The 27,518-nt window shown below is 47.8% G+C and overlaps 1 protein-coding gene across 7 annotated transcripts; it reads right to left on the bottom strand.

Annotated features, from left to right (window-relative positions):
* Positions 1-5,432: 5,432 nt before the first annotated feature.
* On the bottom strand, positions 5,433-27,045 carry Znf746 (zinc finger protein 746). Of its 7 annotated transcripts, none has more exons than XM_047561928.1 (7): positions 26,763-27,045; positions 23,561-23,860; positions 23,350-23,476; positions 22,320-22,433; positions 9,810-10,001; positions 9,227-9,352; positions 5,433-8,133 (listed from the first exon to the last, which is right to left on the bottom strand). In XM_047561928.1, exons 1-7 carry the CDS (start codon positions 26,784-26,786, stop codon positions 7,034-7,036), a joined length of 1,983 nt encoding a protein of 660 aa, XP_047417884.1. In that variant the 5' UTR covers positions 26,787-27,045; the 3' UTR covers positions 5,433-7,033. The 7 variants fall into 7 exon arrangements, with proteins under 7 accessions (XP_047417884.1, XP_047417885.1, XP_047417888.1 ...); XM_047561929.1 differs by having other exon boundaries at positions 5,433-8,130; XM_047561932.1 differs by having other exon boundaries at positions 23,350-23,431.
* Between the last annotated feature and the right edge of the window lie 473 nt (positions 27,046-27,518).

The following is a 27,518-nucleotide window of genomic DNA, read 5'->3' as shown; positions in this document are numbered from 1 at the left end:
TCATTTAAGTCATACTCCATCCTCCTATAGGTTATTGTTGCCTAGTAGTTTAGTTTTGCTGTTTTATATTTCCCAAATTTATCTTTATTATTGTTTTTTGAATCCAGTGCATGTTAAGAGGTTCCCACCTTCCTAAAGGATAATCCTCAGTTGTTGTTGTTTTTCAGTGAGCATCTATGAATGGTGTATTCTGAGTTTTCATTTTCTGAAAACATCTTCATTTCATTTTGTTGTTGCATGATAGTTGATCAGGGTATAAAATCTGGGTTGACAGTGATTTTCCATTACTACTTTGTAGGCATTAGTCCATTGTCATCTGATATCTGTTTGTATCACAGCTGTCTCATACTTTTAATCTCATACTTTTCCTTTGATGTCTGTTTGTCTTTTTCTCTGCTTTTGGATTTCCTCGTTGTTTTTGGTGTTCTATAATTTCACATATTTTTATGTGTAGATTTACCTTTATTTAGCTTATTCAGGACATTTGCCTCTTGAGTATCCATTCTTGAAATTGGTTAGTCATTCTTTTAAAAACATTTATTTTCTCTTAACTTCTTAATCACTTTCTAGTTAAGACTATAAGTGTTCCTAGTCTATGATTATAACATATCATGTTTCCATCCATCATTTTCTTTCTCTGTATTTCATTCTGGGTTCTTTTTTCATCTATCTTTGATTTAATTACCGTCAGGCCTCTGTATTTGTGGGTTTGGATATAAAATATTTGTACTGAATGTACAAACTTTTTTCTTGTCCATTGTTCCCTAAACAATATAGTATAACAACTATTTATATAGTATTTACTTTGTGTCATATATTATAAGCAATCTAGGGATGATTTAAAATACACAGGAATATGTGCACACTTTGTATAAATACTGTGCTATTTTATATCAGGCACTTGATCATCTGCCCTCAGTTGGTATCTGGGGGAAGTTGGACTTCCCAGTGAATACCAATGGACAATCATAATTATTTTTCAGCTGTATCAGGTTATGTTCTTTAACCAGGCCATTAAGTTAAAATACAAAACTTTTTTTTTGGTGACTTTACTAATGTTTTTGGTATTGGGGATTGAACCCAGGGGCACTCACCACTGAGCCACGTCTCCAGCCCTTTAAAAAGATTTTATTTAGAGACAGAGTCTAGCTAAGTTGCTGAGATTGGTTTTGAATTATTGATCCTCCTGCCTTAGCCTCCCAAGCTGCTGGGATTACAGGCATGTGCCACCATGCCCAGCTTTACTCTTTTTTAAAAAAAAAAAATTTGTTGTTTTTTTAGTTGTCTATGAACTTCTATTTTATTTATTTATATGTGGTGCTGAGCATTGAACTCAGTGCCTTACCCATGCTAGGCAAGCGCTCTGCCACTGAACCACAACCCCAGCCCATGACTTTACTCTTATTTCTAGAGATTCCACTGGTTCCTTTTTCAAATGGTATTTCCTTTTTCATAGTGTCTTAAATTTTCTTAAGGTTTGGTCATTTCAGTTGACTGCTTTTTTCATATTGCTCCTACCACTTTATGCCCTGTGTTAGATTTATACTATATAAACATTTTCCTTTTATATTCTCTTTGGGAGTATTTTACATGAATTTGAGTTCTTGGACTTGTAATCCTGCGCTTGTCTTCTCATTAATGGTGGTTTTATTCCTTGTGGTTTTGCAATATGTGATTGTGAGTTTTATATTGAGCAGGGCTTGTGGTCTGGATTGTGGGATGGTTCCTCCTATTTTTGAGTTTGCTTCAGCCAGAAACCTCAAGTGCTACCATTGGCTTCTGTCCATTTTTTAATGTCAGTTTATCAGCCCTGTTGATAATGTAAATTTGAACCCAAACCTGGGGTACTAGCTATGGTCTTGATTTCTCAAGGAAGATATGGCCCCCCCCATGGCCAGTGCCCAGTGCTGGGTGCCCCACCTGAGACAGGCAGGCGTTTGTCATCTGTGGAAGCTGTGCAGTCACACTGCTCAGATCTCAGTCCAAGCACTTGCCATTTGGCTGTGGAGTGCAGGTGACCACAGGTCTGGCTGTGACCCTTGGGAAATGCTTCAGTTTTCATGCTCTTCTTGGGCATCACCAGCCAAGGACTGAGTGCAGGGCTTGGCCATTGCTGCCCAACATTGGAGTCCCCAGTGGGCAGTGTTTGTCTTGGGATTCCATCCGAATGGTTGTAGCTTTGCCAGGGCTGCATCCTGCACTGCTTCTGTCCCTGCCTTGCTTCCTTGCCTTTTCCTTTCACAGATATTGTGGCTGAAGATTTGGTCTGTGAAATCCTGCTTCCTCCTCCTGTTGTCTTCCACAGCTTCATTCCCCAACATGTTTGCACTTTAGACTGTCTCAGCATCTGCTTCCCGAGGACCCAACTTCGTATCATCTTTTGGCACTGGGATGTGTGCTTCTGAACCTGCATTTGGTGACCTTGAGGTCTTCAAGGACTTCATGTGAGTGGCCATGGCCTGTATGCCCTTCTTACCCCACCCCAACCGGGCACAGTAGTGATTTGTATGTTTACAACTTGGGCCTACAGTTTGTCTTCATTTTGGGGATATAGGTTTTCCCTTGATTTCTTTTTATTTTTGTATTTGAATTTGTTTAGTAAATCCTATCCATAATTTCCAGATGTTTGTATCAGTAGTGTGTTTGGGTCATAAAATCCACAGCATTTGCATTTATTACTTTTTTGGCTAAAATTTTTTTTTCTTCTTCCTTTTTTTTTTTTTTTTGTGGTGGTGGGGATCGAACCCAGGGCCTTGTGCTTGCAAGGCAAGCACTCTACCAACTGAGCTATATCCCCAGCCCACATGGCTAAAATTTTTATAAAACAGAAGTTAAGTGTATATGTTTAATGTCTAAACTGTGCTTTCAGTGTTGGTAAATAATCATGTATAAACCACTTAATTTTCTGGGTTAAAAGAAAATTGACAATTAAAATCAGGGACTCCACTATATATCAGTCAAGGCATAAAGGCCTCCTTATGAATTGTAAGCCTAGTGCCTCCTTTTTAAACGGACAACTTTTACAGACATTTACAAAGTATGGGAGGGTCTGACCAGTCAACAGATGGAGTCTGAGCAGGGGTCTGTGGGAAAAGAAGGGGAGGCATCACTTTCAGCTGCAGAGATCAAGGGAGCCAGGTTATGCTTTGAGCCAAGGCCTATGGGGAAGTGGACCGTGTCAGTTGGGCCAGGGATGAAGGGAGGGTGGACATTGCCTGCAGTGGGAACAGCACATGCAAAGACAGGGAACATATGGTGCTCTGGGGAGGGCTGGTGGTTCCGATTGTGTAGAGAGTGAGATGCACGTGGACAGGGGAAAGGAGAATAAGGAAGCAGCTGTGCTGAAGTTTGGATTTTAACCAGCAGGTGATTGGGATTTCCTGGAGGCCTCTAAACCAGAAAGCAATAGTGATCCGATTTCCTAGTTAGAAAGGTAACCCTGTGCTGGGGAGATAGCTCAGTCGGTAGAGTGCTTGCTTGCTTTGCAAGCACAAGGCCCTGGGTTCTGATCCCCAGCACCGAGGGTGGGGGGAAAAAAAAAAGGTTAACCCTGGGGCAGTGTGAAGGATGAACTGGGGGATCAAGGGGATGGAGTCATAGACTTGAGATCCGAGGCCTCCAGCAGACCTTCAGTGATGTGGAAGAATGACCAGTGAAGGACAGAGAAAATGTGGCAAGGATGGTCTTTAGAGATCTTGATGCTGTTGAAAGGTTTGGAATGTGGCTTGACCCATCTTGTCTTGAATGTGACAATGATGAAGTGCTGTCACCCAACAATGGAAGAATGGGAAGGGATGGGGCCATCTTTGGAAGCTTCGGGAATGAGAACAAAATTGTAAAACCTGAAGGTAGAGATGGATGTCAAGAGCCGGCAGACAGCAGATGAGTATCTTTTGATAGGCAACAGAGGGTAACTGAGACAAAGGAATGACTGGGAGTGACAAGCCTCGAGTGTCCTCATTTTGGCATAAGTTATTTTAGTGCCACATATCAGTGTCCCAGGGAGTGTTGGCCTGGGCTTAGGGAAGTGACCAGAGTCGCCTTGAGACTGGAGCATTTAGAAAGCTGAATCATCGTCCCCACAGATGTCATTGAATCCCTAGAGCCTGTAAATGTATTACCTCTCATGGCAGAAGGGACTTTGCAGATGTGGTTACATTAGGACCTTGACAGGCTGGGGATGTGGCTTAGTGTTTTCTTAGCATGTTCCCCTACCCCAAGAAAAAGTAGGATCTTGAGAGGGAGAGATTATCTTGGTGGGATCAATGCAATCAAAAAGGTCTTTATGAAAGGGAGGCAAGAGCAAAGTCTGAAAAAGGGGACATGGCAAGGAAGCAGAGGTTGTTGTAGTTCCCTTTGGAGGAAGGGGCCATGAGCTAAGGGGTGTAAGTGGCTTCGAGAAGTTGGAAATGGAAGGGCACAGATTCTCCCCTGGAGACTTCAGCAGGAACATAGCTTTACTGACCTCTCTGTTTTAGCTCCAAAAGACTCAGTTTGGACTTCTGACCTCTGGAACCACAAGACATATTTGTGTGAGTTTAAGCCACAAAGTGTGTGGCAGTTTACCAGCCCTGACAGATGAACCCAGGAAGGATGGCCATGCTTTGGGCTAGCGTTTCCAGGGGTTGGGCAGTGCAGGCCCTCCTTCCATGGTCTGCTCTCCCACCTCCTCCTGGATGGCTGAAGTTCTGATGTAGTGAGGTACACCCAAACCCAATACTGAGCATCCTCCATTTGGGCAACCATGGCCAGGGCTTCTAGGCATGACATTGATTCCTGCACATGGAGAGTGGGAGTGAGGGTGGGAGGGGCAGGGAGGAGTGGAGGGCAAGCCCCAGCTGGCTTCCAAGTACAGGACATGTCCAACAAGGGAGATGGGCCAGAGTGCAGGAGAGGGATCATGTTGGTATCACCCCTCTCCACCATGGCCTGGAAGAGCCACCAACATCTCTTCTCCACATCTGACTCCCAAGTCTTCTATGGAGAAAATGAAAGTGAATTTTGCATCTCATGTTCTTAAAGGCCACTAGAGGGACTAAGATCATACCATAGGCATCACCGGTCCTTTGCCTACCACCCAGCCAAGAAAAGATGAGGACAAAATAGCCAACATCCATTTTCTTTTATACTTTGCACTTTTCCAAATCCCAGGCTTCCTATCTGCATACATAATACCAAATTAAAACCAAATTACATAAGCCTTGTTTATATTCTGATACAGTGTGATTTGATGTGTTTTGATTGTCCTTCCAATGTCAGTTTATCTCCAAGGAGTCAAACTCCTCTGGGATCTCCCATTCCTAGTTCTCAAAGACAGTCACCTCTTTGAGCCCAGGGTACACAGGAGGGTGCTGAGGAAGCTGACCCACAGCCTCTGCAGGATGCGTGTTTAGCAACAGACACAGGTCCAAGAATGGAACCCACCAAACTGCCTTGGTGCTGGTTAGGTTTATTTTAACAGGATGTTTTCTGTTCATTTATTTTTCAAAATATCAGTTATATCAATATTAGAAGTGTAAACAGGTACAAAATATACAGTACATAGAAACAATTTTCTTAACTAGTCTATTCCTAATAAAAGTATGCAGGAGAGAGTGAACGAATGGATGCCATGATCTCTCCCTTTGCAGGGAGACAAGGAACCCATCTGGGCAAGAGGACCAAAGGCTGCTTCAAAAAACAGGAATGAATGTGTGTGTGGTGGGGACAGCAGTATGGTGGACAAGAAATCTGGGCCTATTTGTAATTCCACTTTGAAGGTATCTGATGTGGGACTAAGCAAGCCACTCGCGTGTTGCCAGCTTCCCCCGCTGCCTCTTGGGCAGCCCGTGTGTGTGAATGAGTGCACACACCGAGGAGGCCAGGTTCTCCAGAGTGGCTGAGCCAGACGCTCCTCTGAGGCCTGAGGATCTGACTCACTGGGTGCAGACACGTCTTTTCAGAGGGCAAAACCTGAAACCTTTTCTCCCCTAAACTGAGGCTTCAGGAACAGGAGCCATGTCCCAGCAGTGGCTCTTCCTGACTGCTGGCACACATTGTGTACTCATGGTGAGAGGCAGAGATATGCCCCTCTGAGCCCTTTATCTCCTCATTTCTTTAGAGAAACAGACATCTGTCTTGCTGCTTCCCAAAGTCAGGTATTGATAAATGAGATGTGAGGTGCAAGTATTCTGGAAATGAGACACTACAGGAGGGGCAGCAAACCAGAAGCATCTGGGGTGCCAGCCGCTGGCTCCACATAACCAGATGTAAGGGCGGGATGATTAGCCTCGGCTTCTTCACCTCTTCCAGACCTGACACAACCGCTCCATATGGCTCTCCTTGATGGGCCCAGGAGTCCCTCAGGGGGTGCTGCCAAGTGCCCTAGGGCAGATGCTGCAGATGGTGCAGAACAGGGAAAAGCCAGGCCAGTGCTTTGGGGGCCTTTTCAGGAGAGGCAAGCTGACCACTGCCTTGACTCTCCTGGTCTGGTCCTTCCTGCTGAGTGGAGGGTGGGGTTCCAGGTCCTGCACCCCTCACTGCCCAGGCCCAGACTGGCTGCCTGGTGACTCATCTCCCATGGGCTGTGTGGTCCTGGGACCTGTTCCTAGAAGTCCTGGGGCCACCAGTGTCCTGGGCCTTCCTCGCCTCCGGGACCCCCGCCCACCAGCTCGCCAGCACTGCCATCAGACTCAGGAGACATGGCAGACACACACCCCGAAAGCCAAAAGTGCACGACAAGATCTCAACTGGTGCTGCTACTGTTTTCCAGCTTTTTCCTCAAGAATTAAAAAAGAAAACAAAACCAAAACCAGGCTTGCAGTTAAATTACTTGAAATTCTACTAGGGTGTTCAGTTTCACAATCAGAATCCTACTTTGTCTAGAGGTGGAGGCTGTGTTTGATAGTTTCTTTTTCCAGTGATCAGTTCAGCAACGTGGGATTTGGTTCTCTGCCGAGTCTCCCTTTCTGCCTCTAGTCCGTCAACGTCGCCCTGCTGTCTGAGCTCGGGACTCTGTACATTTTGGCCCACAGGGGCTTGGTAGTGAGGGTGTTCACAGGTCGCCACCATCGGTGGGTCCCAGGACGCTTAGGCCACAAGTCCAGTCGGTCACGAGGTCTGTGGAAACCAAGGGTCCTTTGGCGGCGGGGCTCTTGAAGGGGTCCGGGGGCCCGGTGGGCAGGGGTGGGAGCGGCTGCCCGCGAGCCGGCGCCTTGGCACCCGCCGCGTGGTTGCGTTGGTGCTTGCGGAGGTGGTCCTTGCGGATGAAGCTCTTGCCGCAGACCGTGCAGGTGAAGGGCCGCACGCCCGTGTGCGTTCGGTAGTGGTCGATGAGCTTGGAGCGCTCGGTGAAGCGCTTCTCGCACTCGGTGCAGGGGAAGGGCCGCTCGCCCGTGTGCAGCATGCGGTGGCGGATGAGGTGCGCGGGGCGCGTGAAGCAGCGGCCACACTCCCCGCACCGCAGGGCGCTGCCGTCCCGCGCGCTGCCGCCCGCAGAGGTGGCCGTGGCCGTGCCCGCACCCGTGCCCGTGCTGGTGGCCGAGCCCGCGCCATCTGGCAGGCCGCAGCTGCGCTGGTGCGCGCTCAGGCTCACCTGCAGCTGGAAGCTCTTCCCGCAGGTGGCGCAGGTGAAGGGCCGGCCTCCCGGGGGCGCTGCCGGGTGCTTCTTCATCCCGGGTTTGTGGCCGAAGCCTTTCGTCCGGCCAGGGTATTTACAGGGCTCGTTGAAGGGTCTTGGGGCCTGGCTGGGATCCAGGACGGCCTCTCCGTTGTCTGGGGAGGAGAAAGGCAGCCCCTCTGGCACGGTCCTTGGGTTCAGGCCCACTGGAGGTTTACAGCGGAAATTCCAGCCCCACCGGACTCCACCGAAGAGCCAGTCCCCTGCAGGGGTCTCCTCCTGGGCCACGGCAGGACTGAGCTCTCCCATGTCCCTTTCAGGCCTGGCCGGCTCGCGCAGCCCCAACACGGGGTCCTGGCCAGGAAAGGAACTACCCTGGCTTTCCCAGGCTCCTTCTTGGACAGGACTAGGGAAAAACCTTGTGGCTTGGCCAGGTGCAAATAGGGTCCCATGGGCCTCCAGGTCAGTAGGATGCACAGGCGTGGCCACCACCTCCTCTTCCTGGACTTCTGTTTTGATCACAATTTTTACATCTGCTGAGAAAGACAGAAAGGCACATATCATCTTGGCCCTCACTCTAAGGAACTAAGGATCTGATGCCTTCACTGGAAGCACAGCAGCTATTTAGCCCTTGGGGCACTACCCTGGGCCCTCCTGGCCAAGTCCTAGGACCACAGCTCCACAGAGCACTCCACCATGGTGGTGAGGCTGCCTGGTGGCCCAGGGGACACTGTCCTGGTGCCTTTGCCACAGCAAAGCAACACTCAGATCTGCCCACCCCCAGCTGTTGTTTTCATTTTGGCTGTTAAGGCTAATCATGAACTTATCCTAAGAAAGGAATTCTGACCAATGGTGTCCATGTGCCCAAGGGGCAAAGGCATAGGCATGGTTCAGACAAATCTGAGACGGGCTTTGCCATGTACCAGCTGTGGACATCAGGCATGCTTCCAACCAGCAGCTGTCTGTGAATGTCCCATGTCAGGGGGTCAAGCCAGATAACAGGCTAAGAGCACCTTACTTAGCACACCATTTGGCATGCAGCAAGCCTTCTACAGAAGCAGCCACCTAGCGAATGATGAGAATATTGAAAACTAGTAGGAATGTGTGTAAAGGTGCTCTAATTTCATATCCCAAGGTTTTATATCAGAGATCTTGGGTTTTAAACGTATTTTGGGGGGTGCTATGATGATAGGAATTATAACCTGAAGTAACATAACTGACCTTCAAAACAGAAGAAAAACAATAAATACATAAATTTGGGAGGTGATGCTTCCAATTCTGGTCTTCAGACACCTGTCTTTGGTAGGACCAATACCTAGGAAGTGGTTTTGGCTCTGCTTTGTTTGCTTCGATGCCAGAGGAGCCTGTGTTGTGTGAGTCTGGGGAGGAGGTCTATTCTTCAAGGGATCAACACTTTAGAATAGACTGCTTACCACCACATAGAAGGGAATGGCCTAAAACATGGACGCTGCCAAGAAAGGCTGTGCAAGCCTAAACAGTTTGGAGGAGATATAGAACAGAATTAAAATAGTCATAAGACCACAGACACCCAAAGGTCAGGGTACCTCACCAATAAAAACAGGGCTTCCAGGTGGAGGCATCCAGCCTCCTCTCTCACCACCCCCATACCTTCTGTGGAGGCTGCTGCGTTGAGCTTCAGCGTCCCGTCCGAGCATGCTGATGAAGGGTGGTGGGGAGGGAGATCTGCTTGCCAGGAAGTGGGCGGGATGGTGGTTGAAAAGTTGGAGTGGACGCCTGCAATGAAGAGACCAGAGCCAGGGTCAGGGGCAGGAAGGGGGCAGGGAGCAGAGGAAAAACCATGAAGGGCAGGGCAGCTAACCCCAAGAGCCCCACGAGGACTTTTCTGAATGAGCATGACAACCCAGCCTCTCTGAAGTCAGAGCACTGGGAAGCCAGATGTCGGTGAGAAGCAGCCCTTCTCCAACAAGAGGCAGCTCTGACGCCACTGCCTGAGGCGGGGGACAGGAAGAGCAGGCACGTGGTTGGCCTAGAGGATCTGTTAGGCCAGAAGAACACTCAGGAACGGTGTCACCAGCCCCTCCCAGGCCCGTGAGATGTGCTTTAGCGCAGGCCCTTCCTCAGGTAGGAAAGCTTCTACACTAGTCAGATCAGATGTTCTGAGAACCCACAGCGCCCGCAGCCTCAGTTTCTACAGCTCATTCCTGTGTCCACTGCTCTCTTAGCCACTCACCAGAGGTAGCATCTGTGGAGATGTCTCCTGTCCCAGAGTCCAGCTGGCTGAGGCCCCAGGGCTCCTCCCCGATGTCTGGCTGCCCAGATGCCCAGGCCTCCACGCCCAGTGCCTGTGGCTCCTGCAGCTGGAGCTCGCCCTCCTGCTTGATCTGCATCAGAAGGTCAGGGGCAGGAACAGGGGGCCCCGAGCCTGGGGAAGGGAGAATGTGTGAGTCCCTCGGCTCTGGGCTGATGAACATCCAGCCAAGAAAGTGGACATACTGGCTCTACCACAGGTCCAACAGCAAAGAGCCTGATGGGAAGCAAGGCCATAGCAAGCAGGGACTCCGGGCTGGGGCTGGTCCATGAGGAAGTCTGAACTGCCTGGGAAGTCCTGCTCTCACTTGAGACACGGGAGTGACAGATACAACTGAACCTCAAATTCCTCTTCCCCCAGTGTAACCCTCTATACACACATGTTTAAGTGAGCTCAAAAGAAAGAGTTCAGATGTATGAATCAGAGTTCAGTCAAGAGTTGCTATAGAACACAAATGACCCAGAGAGTTGCTGGAACAGGACACAGGCCTTAGGGACAGGTCTTTCGTGTCCAAGTGGTGCTGACCTGCTGCAAAGCCAGCAGCTATAAGGCTATGTCTTGATGTGAGATGGGGCCTAGGAAAACCCTAACCACTCAAGGGAGTTACTAGGAAGCTGCCCACCTGTCCAGGGCTGTGCATGGGAAAGTGACCCATAACACACTGAAATTCAATGTCTACACAGAAGTCACACTACCCACACCGTGCAGATGCCCTCAGCTGAGAGACTCACTGAAAAATTGGCTGAGAGCCCTTGCAGCCCAGGAGATCCCAGCATAGGTAACAAACCTGCCCCATGGGGGCAACCCTATAACTCAGGCCGCAAGGGGTCCCTTACAAACTAAGACTAGAGGAAAAATTAAAACTTACAAATCAAAATAGGAGCCAAATAGCCATGGGAGTCATTGGCAGACTTTGCTTTCAAGAACCACAAAAAATAGGATAGGCTGAATGATACGTACCTAAAATATTCAAAGAAATAAAAGAAGGAGCAGAATCTCCAAAGCAAGGAGAGTAAGTTAATTTTAAACAGGCAGATTTGAAGAAGAGTGAAACAGATTCCATAAGTGACAAAAGCAGTTGTGGAAATTAGAAACTCAATAAATGGTTTAGTAGTCTGAACACAGCTGAAGAGAAAATTCATCAATTGGAAGATGGAACTAAGGAGATAACTGAGAGCAAAGCCCTAGAGATAAAAAAATACGAAATATGAAATAAAAGTTAAGAGACATGAAGGATAGCATGAGAAGGTCTAACAAATGGTGGTAGAAATCCCAGAAGTAGAGAACAAAGAAAGGAGTAACTGGCAATAGGCAAGAAAAGAATGGCCCATAGATTAAAGGAACACACATGTTCCCAAGTAGAAAATAAACACAAATAAATAAATATAGACAACATTCATGTGAAATGGAGTAAAAGCAAAGAAAAAAATCTTAAAAAGCACTAAAGAGAAAACAATAACATTCAGCCTAAAAGCAGATTTACTACAGTAATCAGGACATCAGAGATAACGTAACATCTTCAAAAAGCTGAGAGAGGCAGGCACAGTGGTGCATGTCTGTAATCTCAGCGACTTGGGAGGCTGAGGCAGGAGGATTCCAAGTTCAAGTACAGTCTCAGCAACTTAGTGAGACCCTGTCTCAAAAAATAAAAGGGGGGGGTGTTTGTGACTTAGTAGACAGCACCTCTAGGTTAAAAAAAAAAAAAAAGGAAGAAAAAGCTGAGAGGAAAATATATATCAACTCCTTTTATGAAGCTATTATAATTTTCATTACACAAATTAAAGTATATGAAAAATGTATAAAATAATCTCATTTATGAACAGATTTGAAAGATTCTAAATTAAAGAATTATAAATCAAACCCTGTAATGTATTTTCAAAATAGAAAAAGAGATAACACATTATGAACAAATCAGGTTTATCAAGGATAAGATGACTCTAGAAAATACGGTACTATAATTCACAAAGTTAACAGAGTAATGTCAAAGACATATGATCATCTTAACAGATGTAAAAGCAGCATTCAACTCTTCTTTTTGGCATATGGCTGGTTAGATGTGCAGAGAAACAGAGAAACTCCTTCCAGACTGGAATATCTAAAAATAAAAATGCTGGGTATAGTATAAAAATAAGAAAAAAATTCAAAGTATGGATGACTTACAAATAAAGTAAGGAAAACAGAGGCCAGAAACTAAGAAAGTCCTGGTATCCAGCAGTAAATTAGAATGGAGGACGTGGAATGTGCGTGGTAGGGGAGGAGTGTGACAAGACTGGGACAGGCAGATGGGAAGCTGGCTGGAGACACCCACCACCCAACCAGCAATACTCCCAGTGGACTAAACTTGCAACCCAAACCAAGACTTGCACACGGTATCCTGCCTGCCAGTCCTTGGCTCCAGGCTGTGTGGGGAAGACGCCTCCTGACAGCTGACACTCACAGGCCGGCAGGCAAGGGATGTATGGCGCCAGGCCTCACAAGTGCCAGTGTGGTCCGAAAACCTCCAGGCCAAGATGGGTCTGCACTGGCCCCAGGTGACCAGCAGAGGTGTCATTCTCAGGGGGATGCACACACTTTCAAATCACAAATGAGCTCACAACCACAAACCACCACCCCAACAGGAAGATGCCAACACTCAGCAGAAATCATGGACCCCATAAAGCCTTTGAATATTGGAATCATCCACAGAGAATATAAAGAAATAAAAAGTGAAGAACAAGCACTATCAAGGAAATAAGGAAACAAGGGACTATCAAACCGACCAAATTTTGGGAAAGAACTGACTATAACTTTAGAATTATAAGAAAATTTAAAAAAAAATTTAAGTAATTGAAATTTAAAATTCCAGTCTATGGTTAAACAGCAGAATGGAAACAAATAAACAGAGAATGATAAACTAACTAGAGGATAGAGCAGAAGAAATTATTCAGACCTCAGCGTGGGGACAGAGCTGAAAATATGAAGAGAGGGTTACAGAGGCCAAGATGAAAACCTCATTAAAAGATTGGAGAGAAAGGGGCAAGACAATACTCAAAGAGAGAACATCGCTAATTTCCTTAAACTGATGAAAAATCAGATTGAAGCAGGAGAAAGAAAAAGAAATCCACGCATGAAGGTACTGCAGTCAAACTGCAGATTCTTAAAGACAATGCCTTATTAAAAGCAGGCAGGGAAAAAAGGCAGATTACCCGCAAGATCACAGCTGACTCTGCAAAGTGATACTCACAAGGTTAAGAGAAAATAATAAACCAAAATTCTCTCTTTCAAACGGGGATGGAATAAAGATCTTTCCAGACAGAAATAGACTAAAGTACACATAAACTGAGAGTTCATTGCCAACGGACTCACAAAAAATAACTCCTAACAAAGAAAAATTCTAAAGCTTCCTCTAAAAGAGCAGGAAGGAGTCAGTCACACCACCCAGTCACCATGACCAGGGAAAGGTGTGGAGCAGCAGGATCCCACAGGACAGGCAGCGCGGCAGAAGGGCCCCAGCAGCTGCATTATAAAAGCTTGAGGAAACACCTGGCAGGACTCACCACAGTATGTCCAAAATACTACTTCAACATACGACCAATACAAAATAGGTAACACATTATTTTTATACATGCATCGTCATATACACATCTCTCTCTTTTCTTGTACATAGTTTTCAAAATCTGGTCTGCATTTTGTCCTTACAGCATATTTCAAGTGCTCAATAGCTACCTGTATCTGGTGGCTACAATTTCGGACAATTAAAGGGCAAAGATTATCAGTCTGGAAATAAACAAAAACCCCAGTGATATGCTGTTTACAAGAAACTCACACCTGTAACAGAAGGATGCAGACAGCAATATAAAAGAATAAAAGATAAACTAAGCCAGAATTAACAAGTGATGTAGCTCTACATATCAGAAGAAATTGACTTTAAGAATGAAAACATTCATAGAAATAAAAAAAGATCACTGTACAATGGCAAATTGGTCAATGAGATACAATAATTCTAAATTTTTACGTTAAAACACAACTTCAAAATAATAAAGCAAAACTAACCGAGCTCTGTGGAGGAATGGGCAGCTCTGCCCTCACAGTGGGGATTCTGATGCATATCTCTCCATGACTGGTAAACATCACCAATGGAAGGTCATGGAACAACCAAACAACACTTGGCAAACCTAATCAAATGGACGCAAGTAGAAACCAAACACGGGAGCATACACGCTTCTCAAGCACGCATTGTCCATTTGTTTACAATTTTATAATAAAAAAAAAATAAAAAATAAAAAAAAAAAAAAAACTTGCTTTCTAGATAATCCAAGGGTCTAAGGAAAAATCCCAAGGATGATTAGAAGATACCTGGGCCCTGTAGAGAATACTATCTATCCAAACATGCGGGCTGCAGGCACCATGGCATGGAAGATTTCTACAGACTTGTATGCTCATAACAGAAGGCGGGTTGGAAAATAATGGGCCAAGCAGTCACTGCAAGGTGTCAGGAAAGAAATAACGCCAACAACAAAATCCTTTAAAAAGGAGAAGAGAGTGACAAATATCAGAGTATAAATTAATAAAAGGGGAAAAAAAGAATACTGAGAGTATAAAGTTGGTTCTCTGAAGAGAAGATCAGACCAGTTTATCTCCAGCAAGGACATCAGGAGGAAAGGAGCCCACACCAGTAAACATATGGAGAATGAAGGAGGGGAGGCGATTCAGATGCCGCGGAGCTTAGAAAGATAACAAGGCCCTATGACTGTCATTCCAAGTAACTGGAAAATCCTGGGGAAACAGACAAATTCCTAGAAAAATTACAACTTGCCAAATTGACCAGTGAAAAATAGAAACCTCAAATACTAACTCAGTAGTCAAAATGTCCCCTACAAAGACAACTGGAGGTCCTGGTGGCTTTATTGGGGTTTTCTACTAAATGTTCAAGGGAGAGATAATTCTAACATTATACAAACTCTCTGAGAAAATAAAACAGAGGGACTGCATCAGAGTTTATATCATTAATACCCAAATAATGCAGAGACAGTCTGAGAAAGGAAAATTATAATCCTACCTCGCTCACTGACACAGATTCTAAAGTCCTAAGCAAAATGATCATGGTAACAAGTCTGGCAATGTATATAAAGGTCCATGACTATGTTAGGGTCACTCCAGGATACAACACTGGCTTAGGATTAGGAAATAATATAATTGACCATGTTAGAGAGTTAAAGGAGAAAAATTATATAATCATCTCAATGGACAACTTTCAAAACTCCAGTCACTCCTGTTGGAAATACCTAGCCAGTCAGAAATGGGGGAGACTTCTTCAGTCTGATAAAGGGGATTTATAAACTAGACATTTAGTAAACGTTATTCTCATTGTGAGAAGCTAAAAATTATTCTCTTTAAAATCATGAACCCATAGGACATTTGTTAGCATCACTTCTATTTAAGGATTTTCTGGGATTTCTCTACACAATAAAATAAGATAAAAATAAAGATTTGAAATGAAAAAAAATAGTCTTATTACTCAAAGATAATGTGATTAACTTCAGAAAATCTGAAAACCATTAGACAATTACTAGAGAAGTTACAGTGCTACTGAGAATTTTAGTAAAGTTCCTGTATAGAAATATCAATAAATAACACAACTGCCTTTTTATGTGTTATTAGGATTTTGAGGGAGCTGATCCCTGTCATGGATCTTAAACTGAGGAAACACATGAGGCACGCCACTGAGGCTAAGCTATTATTACTGATAATTAGGATGTAGCTTTTATCTGTGGCAAAAGGAATTCATGCTGACCCAAAAAGCAGAAGTTACCTGGGCCAGTGTGGAGCCTGTCCCTGGGGCAGCAGGCAAGTGGGCTGCACGGAGGGCAGGGGCTCGAGATGGGGCCTTGACTGAGCTGCAGGAAAATGGTGCTCCCTGCCCTCAAGCTCCAACGCAAACCAGCAACTAACAGAAAATGCAGGCTAAAAAGAGATACCACTGACCACAGAGACTGAACAACAACAAACAAACAAACAAACAACAACCTAGGAATATAACTGACAAAAAATGTTTAAGACCTTATTGGGAGAAAATTACCTATTTTTATTTTTATTTTTTGCAGTATGGGGGATTGAACCAAGGGTTGTGGGCATGCTAGGAAAGCATTCTACCACCAAGCTACACCCTCAACCCACTTCTGGGGAGAAGATTATAAATCTTGTTGAGACATCACAGATGAGTGAAAGGGAGGGACTAAGGATAGTCGTGGAGAACACAGGTCAGTAGAGTGAAAGGTCAATTTTCTCCCCAGTGCTTTGAAGATTGAAAGCAACTCCAACCACGATCCCAACTGGAGTTTTCATGGTGCTTGATGAGGGGACTTGAAAGTTTCTCTGAATGGCAAAGGAAAAATGAGAACAAAGTGCTTGTGAAAAAGAACCCGGGGTCTTCCTCAGATCACCACAAAATCCATTCCTGATGGATTAAGAACTTGCACATGAAAGGCAAGTCTAGAAAACCTCTAGTAGGAAATGAGACGTGTACTACGACCTCAAGGTCAGACAGTGTTTCTTAACTGGAGAGAACGCACAAAGGATCAACCATAAAGCAAAGGACTAGAAGATCCAAGAACACTGAAGTGAAAAGCATCTGTGCTTTGAAATATGCCACAGGCTGGGGCTGCAGCTCAGAGGAGGAGCGCTTGCCTAGCATGCACGCGGCCTGGGTTCCATCCCTAGCAATGCAACAAACCCCATGCAGAGAACATACCATCAACACCCATAACCGACACAAAGATTCATATCCAGAATATGTAAAGAACTATTAAAAACTAATAAGAAAGACAACTTTAAAGAAAAATGAACAAAAGACATAAACAGAAGAAAAAAGACCAATGGCCTTTATAGAGGATATAATGCTGAAGCTCCCTAATTTGGAATATGCAAGTCTGAACCACAATTTTTTGACTATTTCAACTTCTACCAGACAGGCAGAAATGGAAATGGCACTTCAAGGCCAGTCAGAATAAGATATGATGGGAACCCTCAGGCCCTGCTGAGAGGGTTACTGACTGGTGTCCCCACTTCCGATGAGATTGAGCGCCTTCAGGGTGGTAGGCCCTAGAGTGGTATCCCCACTTCAGAGACACTTTGTCATCACCAGGTAACGTTGAGCACATATCTTTCCACAACCTGGCACCCCTGGTCCACTCCCACATCTCTATCTAGGGACTTTTACACATGCACAAGAATTCTCACAACAGCATTGTCTTGAAGTAAAAGAGAGAAAGAACACAAACACCCACCAACAGCAGAAGGAAAAAATATGTTATAGTCACAAAACAGAACTACAGAGTGGTGCAATTCATGAAAATGAATGAACTGGGACTGCACTGTGCCAACACAGTCGCTCAAGCACGTGACGTCAGAGGGGAAAAGCAAACTCAAGAGGAACATGACTCCATTCATAAAAAGTTCAATAGGCGAAACTAAACAGTGTTACTTAGGACTAGTACAGAGGAAACGAAAATGTACAGAAAAGCAAGTGGCTGATGAGCTGTTTCTGGAGATTTTCTGTTGCTCTGCAAGAGGAAGGCAGGGAAGCCCAACGGGCTCTGAAGGCTCTAGCTGTGCTCTTTCTGTGCTGGGTGCTGGGAGCACAGTGCTGACTAGCACTCTACGCATTATGTGAGTTTTGCTTACTGTGTGTAATACAGTCATAAAAAAAAACTAGACACTGTTAAAAAGGAGGAAAAAAAATCCAGCATTTGGTATAATATAACATTTATTCATAATTAAAACTTTTGGTTAGCCACATGCAGAAGGACATACTAAGAGAATCTTCAAATGTCTATAGCAAGGGGCTGGGGCTGTGGCTCAGTGACAGAGCACTTGCCTGGCATGAGTGAGGCACTGGGTTTGATTCTCAGCACCACATATAAATAAATGAATAAAATAATAAAGGTCTATCAACATCTAAAAAAATTTGAAAAAATGTCTATGGCAAAATCAAATTTAATGTGGGAACTAAGGAAACATATGTTGTCTGTAGATGAGGATGCTAACTATCATTCTACTATTCAACGAGGTCCTAGCCAAAATGCTAAAAAAATTGAAAAAGAGGTAACGCGTGTGCTATTGTGAAGGATTTAATTGAACACATAATAAATCCAAGAGCCTCTAAATAGACAATTCTTTCAACCTAATGAGAGCACAAATTTTCTTTTATTAAACACAAGCCAATAGCACACCTGACCCTGTACCAATCATAAAACATGTAATTAATTCTATAAATCTGACTTAGAAGAGAAACAATAACTACCAGAAGAAATTGTAAAACCTTATTCAACCACACAGAAATCTTTGGTAAGTTTTCCCATGAAGAGCAAGGCTTGATGTTGTAATGATGGCAATTCCTCAATATTAAATTGTAAATACAATTCCAACAGAATTTTCTTGAGAAGTTGACATAAATATTCTGAAATTCATACAGCAAAGATCTAAGAATAGCCAAAAATAAATTTGAAGAACAAGGAGGGAAGGCTTAGTCTGCTAGGTGCTGAGGCATATTATGAAGCTGAAAGAGTGTGTTAGCTAGAGAGGGACCCACAGAAACCACAGAGCCCAGGAACAGCTTCATCACGGGTAGAACCCTGGCTCAAGACAGAAGCTGTGCTACAAACCAATAGAAAGAGGACAAGACACTGCTGGAAAAGCAGACATCTTTGTGGGGAAGACATTTAAATTCTCCCTTGTAGCCTACACGAATATGAATTCTAGAATGGATTAAAGAATTAAATTTGAAAAGCAAAACTTTAAAAGTTTTATAAGAAAATATAGGAGAACAACTTTCTGACCTTGGGTGAGGAAGGCAAGGATAGCCACAACAGAAAAAGCACAGGTTGTAAAGGAAAAGACTGGTACGTTTTGACTACCAAAAATAAAAATGTCCACAAAAGAACTACAAAGCTAAAAGATCTGCCAGACTAGGGGAAGATGTTTGTAATGCAAATAATAGAGAAGGATTAGCACCTAGAATATGTACAAAGACATCCAGAATCAACAAGAAGGTAAAAAAGGACTCAGTAGAAAAACAGAAAAAAACAATTCACAGAAGAAACCAAATAAACTAATGAAGAGGACGCTTGACTTCATTAACAGTTGGGAAAATACAAATCAGACAAATCAGAGAAACAATTGTGCCTCTATGCAACTGGGGAGAAATGATGGAAAGTGGGCAAACACGTGAGAAAACAGGTGCCTCACAGCTGCTCAAAGATCTGTGGACGTTGGGAGAGCAGTATGGCAACAGCAGAGGGGAGGACAGTGTGCCTGAGTGGCCAGGGGGGTGCCTCTGGGTCTGCTCCCTGGAGAAACAGCAGCCCTTGGGCACAGAGGCATGCTGGGGGCACAGAGGCCTTGTATTGTTGCTTGTGATAGTGAAAAATTAGAATGGAAAATGCAAAATCAATTGTCACATAATTGCTATCCAAATATTAAACATCTATAAATCAATCTATATGTATCAACATGTGTAAATCTGAAAAACATTATACTGAGCAAAAAAAAAAATGAAATTTATGTAAGTTTTTAAAACATGAAAAGTCTTATATACTGCTTACAGCTACATACATATACAGTAGATGTTTCAGCTTAGCAAAACCTTTAGCAACCTAGCAAGATCCAGTATCAAAATACAAAATACAAAGGGCTGGTGATGCAGCTCAGTGGCAAATGGCCCCTGGGTTCAATCCCCAGGATCAAAAAAAAAAAAAAAAAAAAAAAAAAAAAAAGTAAAATGTGAATGAAAAGGATAAAGGTGTCAACTACTTCAGGGCAAGTGGTTACCCTAGTGAGGCATGGGGCTGGGAACCCTACAAAGGGACCTCAAGATATCAGAAACATTATATTTCAAAAACACACACCACATATACTTTTTAAATGATGAAACTTCGCATACATTCAAAAACACTTGTTGAATTCCTACTCAGTGCTAGGCAGTATTCTAGGTGCTAGGAATGATTATGTTAATAAAATGGGTAATTTTTATCCTTTTGAAATTTATATTCTAATGGGGGGGCAGGCATACAATGAATCTATAAATAGGAACTATCTATAATAAGAGATGCAATCTGATCCGAAAGGGAACTGGGCTGGGTGGCACAGTCTGTAATCCCAACTACTCAGGAGGCTGAGGGCAGGAGGATGACAAGTTCAAGGCCAGCCTCAACAACGGAGTGTCTTAAATTTTTAGACAACTTGGTATCTAAAAATAAAAATAAAAAAGGCCAGGGGGATACTCAATGGAGCACCCTTGGGCTCAATCCCTAGTACTGAAATAAAAACTAAAAACTGTTCTCAGCTTGTGGGCCACAGGAACAACTGGCCTAGTTTTCGCCCATAAGTCATAATTTGCCAATCTCTGAGCTAGTGAGGTGATGCCAGTGACTGCTGGGCAGTACAGGGTGCTCACTTGACCTTGCTGGTTGGAAATATCAGCAGGCTTGCAGGGTTTGCTCCAGTCACGGTGCTACCTGGGTGCAGATGCACAGCAGGCAGGCAGAAGCCCCAGAATTATGCTTCTGCCAGGTGGGTACAAGGAGTGAAGGAAGGGCAAGGGAGTTGGGGCTGAGTGAAAGGGCCCACTACAGATGGCCACAGAGGGAAGTGAGGATGGGCCAGGACAGGGCGAAGGAGGGAGGATTCAAGGCCCGCGGGTCCCTGAGGACCCGCTTTAGAGAGAAATGGAAGGATGGATGGCAGGGGGTGGTTTGAAGGGGTTGGTCGTGTGAGGAAGAGAAGCGCCAAGGACCATCCAAGTGGATACTGCCACCGCCAAGAGTAAAGGTAGAAGGAGTGACAGGAGGGAAGGGGGTTCCCCAGAGATCCCAGAGACCTGAGCCCCTGGGGCAGGTTTATAGAAGAGAGAGGAGGAGGCTGGCGGAGGGACAAACTGAGGAGCAGGACACCTCCTCCTGCAAGTCCAACATCAGAGGGACATGGTGAAGAGGACAAGAGAACTGCAGAGAAGCGAGACAGGCAGGAACACTCAGGATCCAGCAGGACTTGCTGAGCACTGAGGAGGAATTCATAGACGACAGGGAGAAAGGGGATAAGGCTTGACAAAGGCATGGACAGGGGCTGGGGATATAGCTCAGGTGGTAAAGTACTTGCCTCGCAAGCACAAGGCCCTGGGTTCAATCCCCAGGGACAGGCTCGAGGATGTGGGGGACGTGGGGGACGTGGGGGGCGTGGGGGACCAAGTGCTTGCTCTGAAGAGAGAGGGAAGGGCCACATGGGACTCCCACCAGACAATGGGAGTCTGCATGCTGGAGGGGGCTTGATGGCAACTGGGGTCCCTCTGAGCCCTCATTCACTCTTATCCATGGTGGTGTGGAAACCTGGAAAGGCCCCAGTGTTACAGATAAAATAACGCCAGCCACAGCACCTCCCACCCAGATATGGAAGCTGGAGGCTGCCTGTGACCTGGAGCTGCTCCCTGTGGACAGTGCTCTGCTCCTGCTGCCTTTCCATCCTCCAGCCACCAGCGCTGTCCTCAGCACCTAGAAGACGCTCAGAATACTTCGCTAAACTAAACCGGTGGGTGCATTAGCAGAAGGTGACCACAAGGTCAGCTCTGTATGTGCTTCTGTCCTCGATAAAATGAAAATCTAATTGAGATGAAGCAACAAACACATAAGACACATTTAAGGGGCTGGGGAGATAGCTCAGTTGGTAGAGTGCTTGCCTTGCATGCACGAGGCCCTGGGTTCGATCCCCAGCACCGCAAAAAAAAAAAAAAAAAAGACATTTAAGAACACACGAGTTGACCACAGGAAGACTTCTGCATCACAGTGTCAGAGGAAGGGAGCCCTGGGACAGTCACGGAAGGAAGCAGAGATCAAGCAGAGATAGACAGGGTCTTCCTGGCCAAAGGACCCAGCGAGTCTTCCCTTGGGAAGGTAGTTTTTCTCATGTGTCCCCCGTCCTTTCCTTAACTTTCAAACCTGCTGACTGGTTCCAGGGAAATCTGAGACACTGATATCTAGTATCCGCATTCGACTTAAATAAATTCATGAATTGAATCATATTGGACCACACAGCTTGCCAACAGGATCACACCGTACAGCTGTGAACAGATTTGAAGGCAGGCTGGTGGATGCTGTGAAGCGCCGGATGAATTTTGTCTTCAACAGACTCCTCCCTTCCCTGCCCTTGTCCTCCACTGTCTTCCCCTCGTTCTGTGCCACTGGCTGACTGGCTGGGCTGCCCGTTTCCACGGTGGAAGGCACTGCTTCAGAGAGCCAGCTTAGTAGGTTAGAGGTTATAGCTCGACCACAGAAGGCAGCCTTCATACACTCATCTCATGTTTCTCCCCTCTCTCTGGAAACAGGCAACTAGCATCCCTGGCCCATAACTTTTCTGCTTCCATCCAATCACCTGGTGTCTCCCTGGCCTTCTCCCACCCTTCACCTGGACTGGGGTCCACAGGAACGTCTGGAACCTTGGGGCCAGCACGACGCCAGGTGCAGGGCTCCTTGCCTTGTTCAATCTGGGAGAGGACCTCAGGCTTGGAGATGGCATAGTCTGAGGAAAGACAGGAAGGTTAGCTTTGGCCATGTTCCTGTCGAGCAAGGGACAGGCAGCTAGAAAACCAAGAATGGTCTGGAAACTAAATATCTTGGTTGGTGTAGAGCAGTGGTTCTCAATGGTGGGCAATTTTGCTAGAAAGCGTGATCATCTTGTGTAGTCTAGAGGAAGTGTGGCTGGCATCTGCTGGGCACTGGCCAGCGTTGGCTGGAACATTCAACAGCACACAGGACGGGCCCCAGCCCAACCAAGACTTATCTGGTCCAGTGCTAGCAGTGCTGGGGTACACAGCCTCCACAGGAAGCGACAGCTCACGCCTGCACACTAGAGTGTGAAATCACACCTGTGCCCATTCCCTTCCTCGCTAAGCACACCTCATCACCCTTTGCTCTGGGGTCACACAGAGGTCATCTTGAGAGGAAATGGGCCCAGGAAGCCGAATCTAGGCCCTTCCCAGGCAATGACCCTGAAATCTGGGGCAGCAAGGCTTTGGGATGCAAAATGCTTGCTGCAGGAAGCAAGGTCTGTCTTGTTCTACAGTGACCCCAAAGAATGTCACATAAAGGCCAAAAGCTCTGCAAGAGAAGGTAAAACAAGTCCTTCTCCAATATGTGGTCAGCTAGAGACTGGGCCTGAGAGTAGAGGAGCTCCTATAATCTACGTCTCAGCAAAAGCAGAGATGCCCACAGTCCAGGCCTGGTTAGGAGAGGGGCCTTCACCTTCCTCATTCTGCCACTCTGCCAGGCAGAAGAGGAGTCTGACTGTCACCAGCAGCATCTTTAGGAGGAGGAGGAGGACTCTCTGCTTAAAGTATCTAGGGGTTTACATGTCACTGAGATGAAAATGACCAGCAGAAAGAGATCTGGGGACTTGCAAAATCCCACCTGACAGAGAAGGGAGTACCAGGCCTTACCCAGGGAGACCAGCGTCTCATAGTTGCCCCTCATCACGTGCTTGTAGAGCTCCTTCTGCCAGTCCTCCAGCTTGCCCCACTCCTGCTCAGAAAAATACACGGCCACATCATCAAAGGTCACGGGCACCTGGAACCACAAGTGTACACTCGCTCACCCACACTTACAGGCACAGCCCCCAGCGCTCCCCACTCCAGGGTACCCAAAGGCTACCTTGGGGACCTCCCCCTTGCTGCCGGGTGGCAGCCGCAGGATCCAGAAGTTCCTGTTGCGCAGCAGGTTCTCCACGTTCTCCAGCCGCCGCTGCAGCAGCCCGTACTCCTGCAGCAGGGTCCCCAGCACAGCCCACTTGCCCTCCAGCTGGTTGCCAAACTCCACGGCCGTCTTCTCACAGTCGGCCAGCTTCTTCTCAGCCATCCCCGTTCGACCTTCCAGGGAAAGCAAGCGGGCAGCCTGCGATTCGATCTTCCTCTCCATGGCCTGAATTGTAGCTGCCATTGTCCATGGAGAAATCTTTTAGAAATAGGAGAGAAACCAGCATCACTCATTGTATTCACTGTGTTCTGTGAGCCCACCTCCCTAGGTGTGGGAGAGGCAGGATGGGAGTGGGGAGCCCATGTCTGTGGGAAGTGGGAATATCCTGTCTCATGAGCCAGATCTCAGCCTGGAGATCACCTCTTTGGGGAATCTCAGATCTGGCCTGTGGCTGTGGGCGCCTTGCTCCCAGGCCGCTGGAGCACACTGCAGCACCCCATCTTGATGCTCACCACCCGTCCTGGTCATTTCCTGCATGCCCTACAGCATGTGGTCTTGGAGGCGCACTGCATCTTTTCACAGAACAGTGCTTGACACACGGCAGGCGCTCAGTGTGATTTTGCAAAGTAAACAGTGACTTAGCATTGCTGGGGTGTTTTAGTGGAGAAATGGTAAACTGCAGATTTACTAGAGCCCAGCCTGCACTCCCGGCACCCACAGGAACTGTACTGATGATGACCCAGCAAAAAACCCCCAGCTGCTCCACTGAAACCACACAAACAAGAGCGTTGCTCAATTCTTTTTTTTAAAGCATCTCCTGTCCCCTCTTAACAAGGCAGAAAAATCTAATGGTCAATTCCCCTTCCTCCAAGACGATGTATTTTGTCCCTCCCCGCCCTGCCCCACCCCTGCAAGCTAGGATCACCATTACTGCAACTTCACCAAGCTAGTTGGATTTTTCATACTATCTGAACCCCCTGAAATTCTTTTTCCCTCCTGGTTCCCACCTTTCCCAATGTAAAAACGAAGGTCTCAGACATTTTTGTAGCTGCATGAAGTGAGTGACATACCCTGGAGTCTGGGGAGGACAGACACAGAGCACCCAGGTCATATTTTTAAATGTACAGCAACAATCAGAAGATTTCCCTGTCAATGGAAATGGCCAGAGGCTTGATGGACCAGCAGTTGGAGACCATGAAGGAAAACACATTTTGTGTGGGAAGCTGGACTACCTGCCCACTAAGATCTGAGGGTAGGACCCGCAGGCAGACAGGAGTCATGTTATGGAGGCTTTTTCCGGTCAGTGACTGTAGATGGATGGATGACTTTCTGAAAAGCATTCCTAAGCAAAAGGCTGGCAACTACTTGTAAAATAAAGTGACTTCTAGGAACCAGTGTGGATTAATATGAAGCGAGTCACTGAGAATCAGAACATGGAAGGACACCTCAGAAAACAGGACAAAAGGAGAGCTTGACAGGAGGTAGAAAAAAACCTGCCTAGATGGTACTTAAAAAGTTCTCTGGCTGTCTGGAAGGATGGACTCTGGGCACGACTAAGGTGGGACTTCAGCTGGGTCTTAGAGGGTGGAGTGCAGGTGGACAGAGGGCTGTTTGTTGTGGGAGGGGGCCTGCTCTCAAGGAGTGTGGAGTCCAGTCCTGCTGGTGCCTTGGGGGTTGGCTGGGCTCTGAGCTTTGCTAGCCCTCCCTTCATCTGCTATTCCTCTTTGGGACCAACCTTGTCATATATCCAGACTTTAAGAGTCTACTCCAAAAGCATCCTTGCCCCCCACCACCTGCTCCTCATCCCCTGAAATCCCGTATGTTGTAAATGCACTGTTAGAATCTTCCTGTTGCATGAAAAGGCACCTGTCGAGCTCCAACTTCATTAAGAGAATATTTCCTCTTTAACAGCTGAACAATGGTGCAGTCTTCTTCCCATTCATGGAGCCTGGGAGCCCTACCTGAGGCCTTCAGTGTGTAGTGGGAAGTGGGGACTGTGCTCTGTTGAAGTCCAGAGCCTCATTAATGGGCGTGTGGAGTAGCTCTGCTGCCTTAGCTGCCTTAGGCACCAGCAGGAAAACCCAAACTCCACTTAAGAGGAGCTGCTGGTCTAAGAAGTAGCCAAGTCCCTCAACAGCTCCCACGCACATGACAAAGTCCAGGCCTTCCAGCCCCTTCCAATTCTCTGCAGCCTCCTCTTAAAGTCATCTTTTCCAAGATCCTTTCCGCTCCTGCACGGTGGGGTCTTTCTTTCTCTCTGTGCCTTTGCTGGAGCCTTCTCCCTCCCTGGAAAGCTCCCCGGCTCCAGCTCAGTCTAGTGAAACCCTAGCCTCCCGCAAAAAGCAGCTCAAATCACAGAAGAACAAAATACTGGGCCAGGATGGGTACAGGGTCTCTGCAGCCCGGCTTCTGCTCCTGCATTCCCACGGTGCGCTTCCACCTGGACACCGCTCCCCTTTTTCTGTTCTGCACGGTCTTTACCCGTGTACCTGTCTGCTTCCCCTCCACACACTGGGTCCTTGAACACAGAGCCACTGTGTCTTCCCACACTTTCTAGCTGTGCGAACACGGGCAAGTTAACTTCACTGGGCCTCCGGTTTTTCTTTTGTACGGCAGCGATAACAACAGTACCTACCCCATAGGTTTGCAGTGAGGACAAAATAATGCCTAAACAGGGCTGGGTGCAGCGCCTGGCTCGGCAAACACCAGCGGCCCTCCCGCGCCGCCCCGAGGGAGCTGGGCACGTAGTGGGCGCTCGGTGTCTGCGGAATCGACGCCGGACACCTCCCAGGTGCCACCAGGCCGCTGGGGGGAGCTGGGGGAGGGAAGCCTGGGCCGAGCGCTAGGCAGAGAAAGGGGCCCGGGCGGGGGGGCGCGGGGACCAAGGGGACAGCGGCCGGGTCGGGGCAGGCAGCCCGGAAGGCTGCGGGAGCTCGGCGCGGGGCGGCCGTTCCCCCTGCCTGGCTCGGCCCGCGCTGCGGGGCCCGGGCGGCGGGCGCCGTAGGCCCCGGCGGACCCCGCGCCCCGCTCGCCCGAGCCCCAGGCCCGGCGGCCCGGCCCGGCCCCCGGAACCCCTCCCCGGGGCCTGCGGCGCCGTGTGCTGGGCCAGGGCCGCCCGGCGCCCCGAGGCCGCGCGTCCGAGCGCGCGGGCCGCCCTTACCGGAGCCGCGGCCGCCTCGGCCATGGCCCTGCGCTGTCCGGCCCGGCCCGGAGGAAGTCGCCGCGCCGCGCGCCGCCCCACGCAGGCCCGGCCGCCGGTCCTCTCGGCAGGCGGCGCCGGCCCGGCCCTGCTTCCCCGCCGCGCTCCTCGCTGGACGGCCTGCCTCCGCTCCGCCCGCAGACGCGCCGCCGCCGTCAGCGCCCGGCCGGTCCACACTGCATCCTGGGAGCCGGCGCCGCGGCCCGGCCGCCGAAGGCCCGTGAGGCTTCCTGGAGGCAGCGCGGCCGCACAGCCCCACCTGCAGCCCGAGCGGCGAACGGCAGCGCGCGCCGCCCCGCCCCGCCCCGCCCCCTGCCCGCCCGCCGCCGCCCGCGGGGACGCGACCCCCGCCGCCCGCCGCCCGCACACCCACGGCCCGGCCGAGGGGCTCGCGGCCAGGGGTCCCGTCCCCGCTCACGGCAGCGCGCTGGCGGCCGGCGCGAGCGGGGGCCGCCCGGGGCCGCCCGCCGCCCGGCGCCTCCGGGTGCCCGCGGCCACCGCGGCCCGCTCGCCCGGCGCGCCCCGCACGGGGACTGGAGCGGCCCGCTCGCCCGGCCAGGGACTCGGCTTTGTGTCGGGGACAGCGGCACGCACGTCGTCGCCCTGCAAGGGAACACATACTCCAACAATGGCAGCGGCTGGGTGCGTCGCGGCAGGCGACCGCGTGGGAGTCCCCGTGGTGTTTATTACTGACAGTGGGTATTCTTGGTGGAACGA

The sequence above is a fragment of the Sciurus carolinensis genome, chromosome 8 (assembly GCF_902686445.1).
Source record: "Sciurus carolinensis chromosome 8, mSciCar1.2, whole genome shotgun sequence".
Lineage (NCBI taxonomy): Eukaryota > Metazoa > Chordata > Mammalia > Rodentia > Sciuridae > Sciurus > Sciurus carolinensis.
Note: the sequence above shows the minus strand (reverse complement) of the source record. Positions and strands in the feature narration are given on the sequence as shown.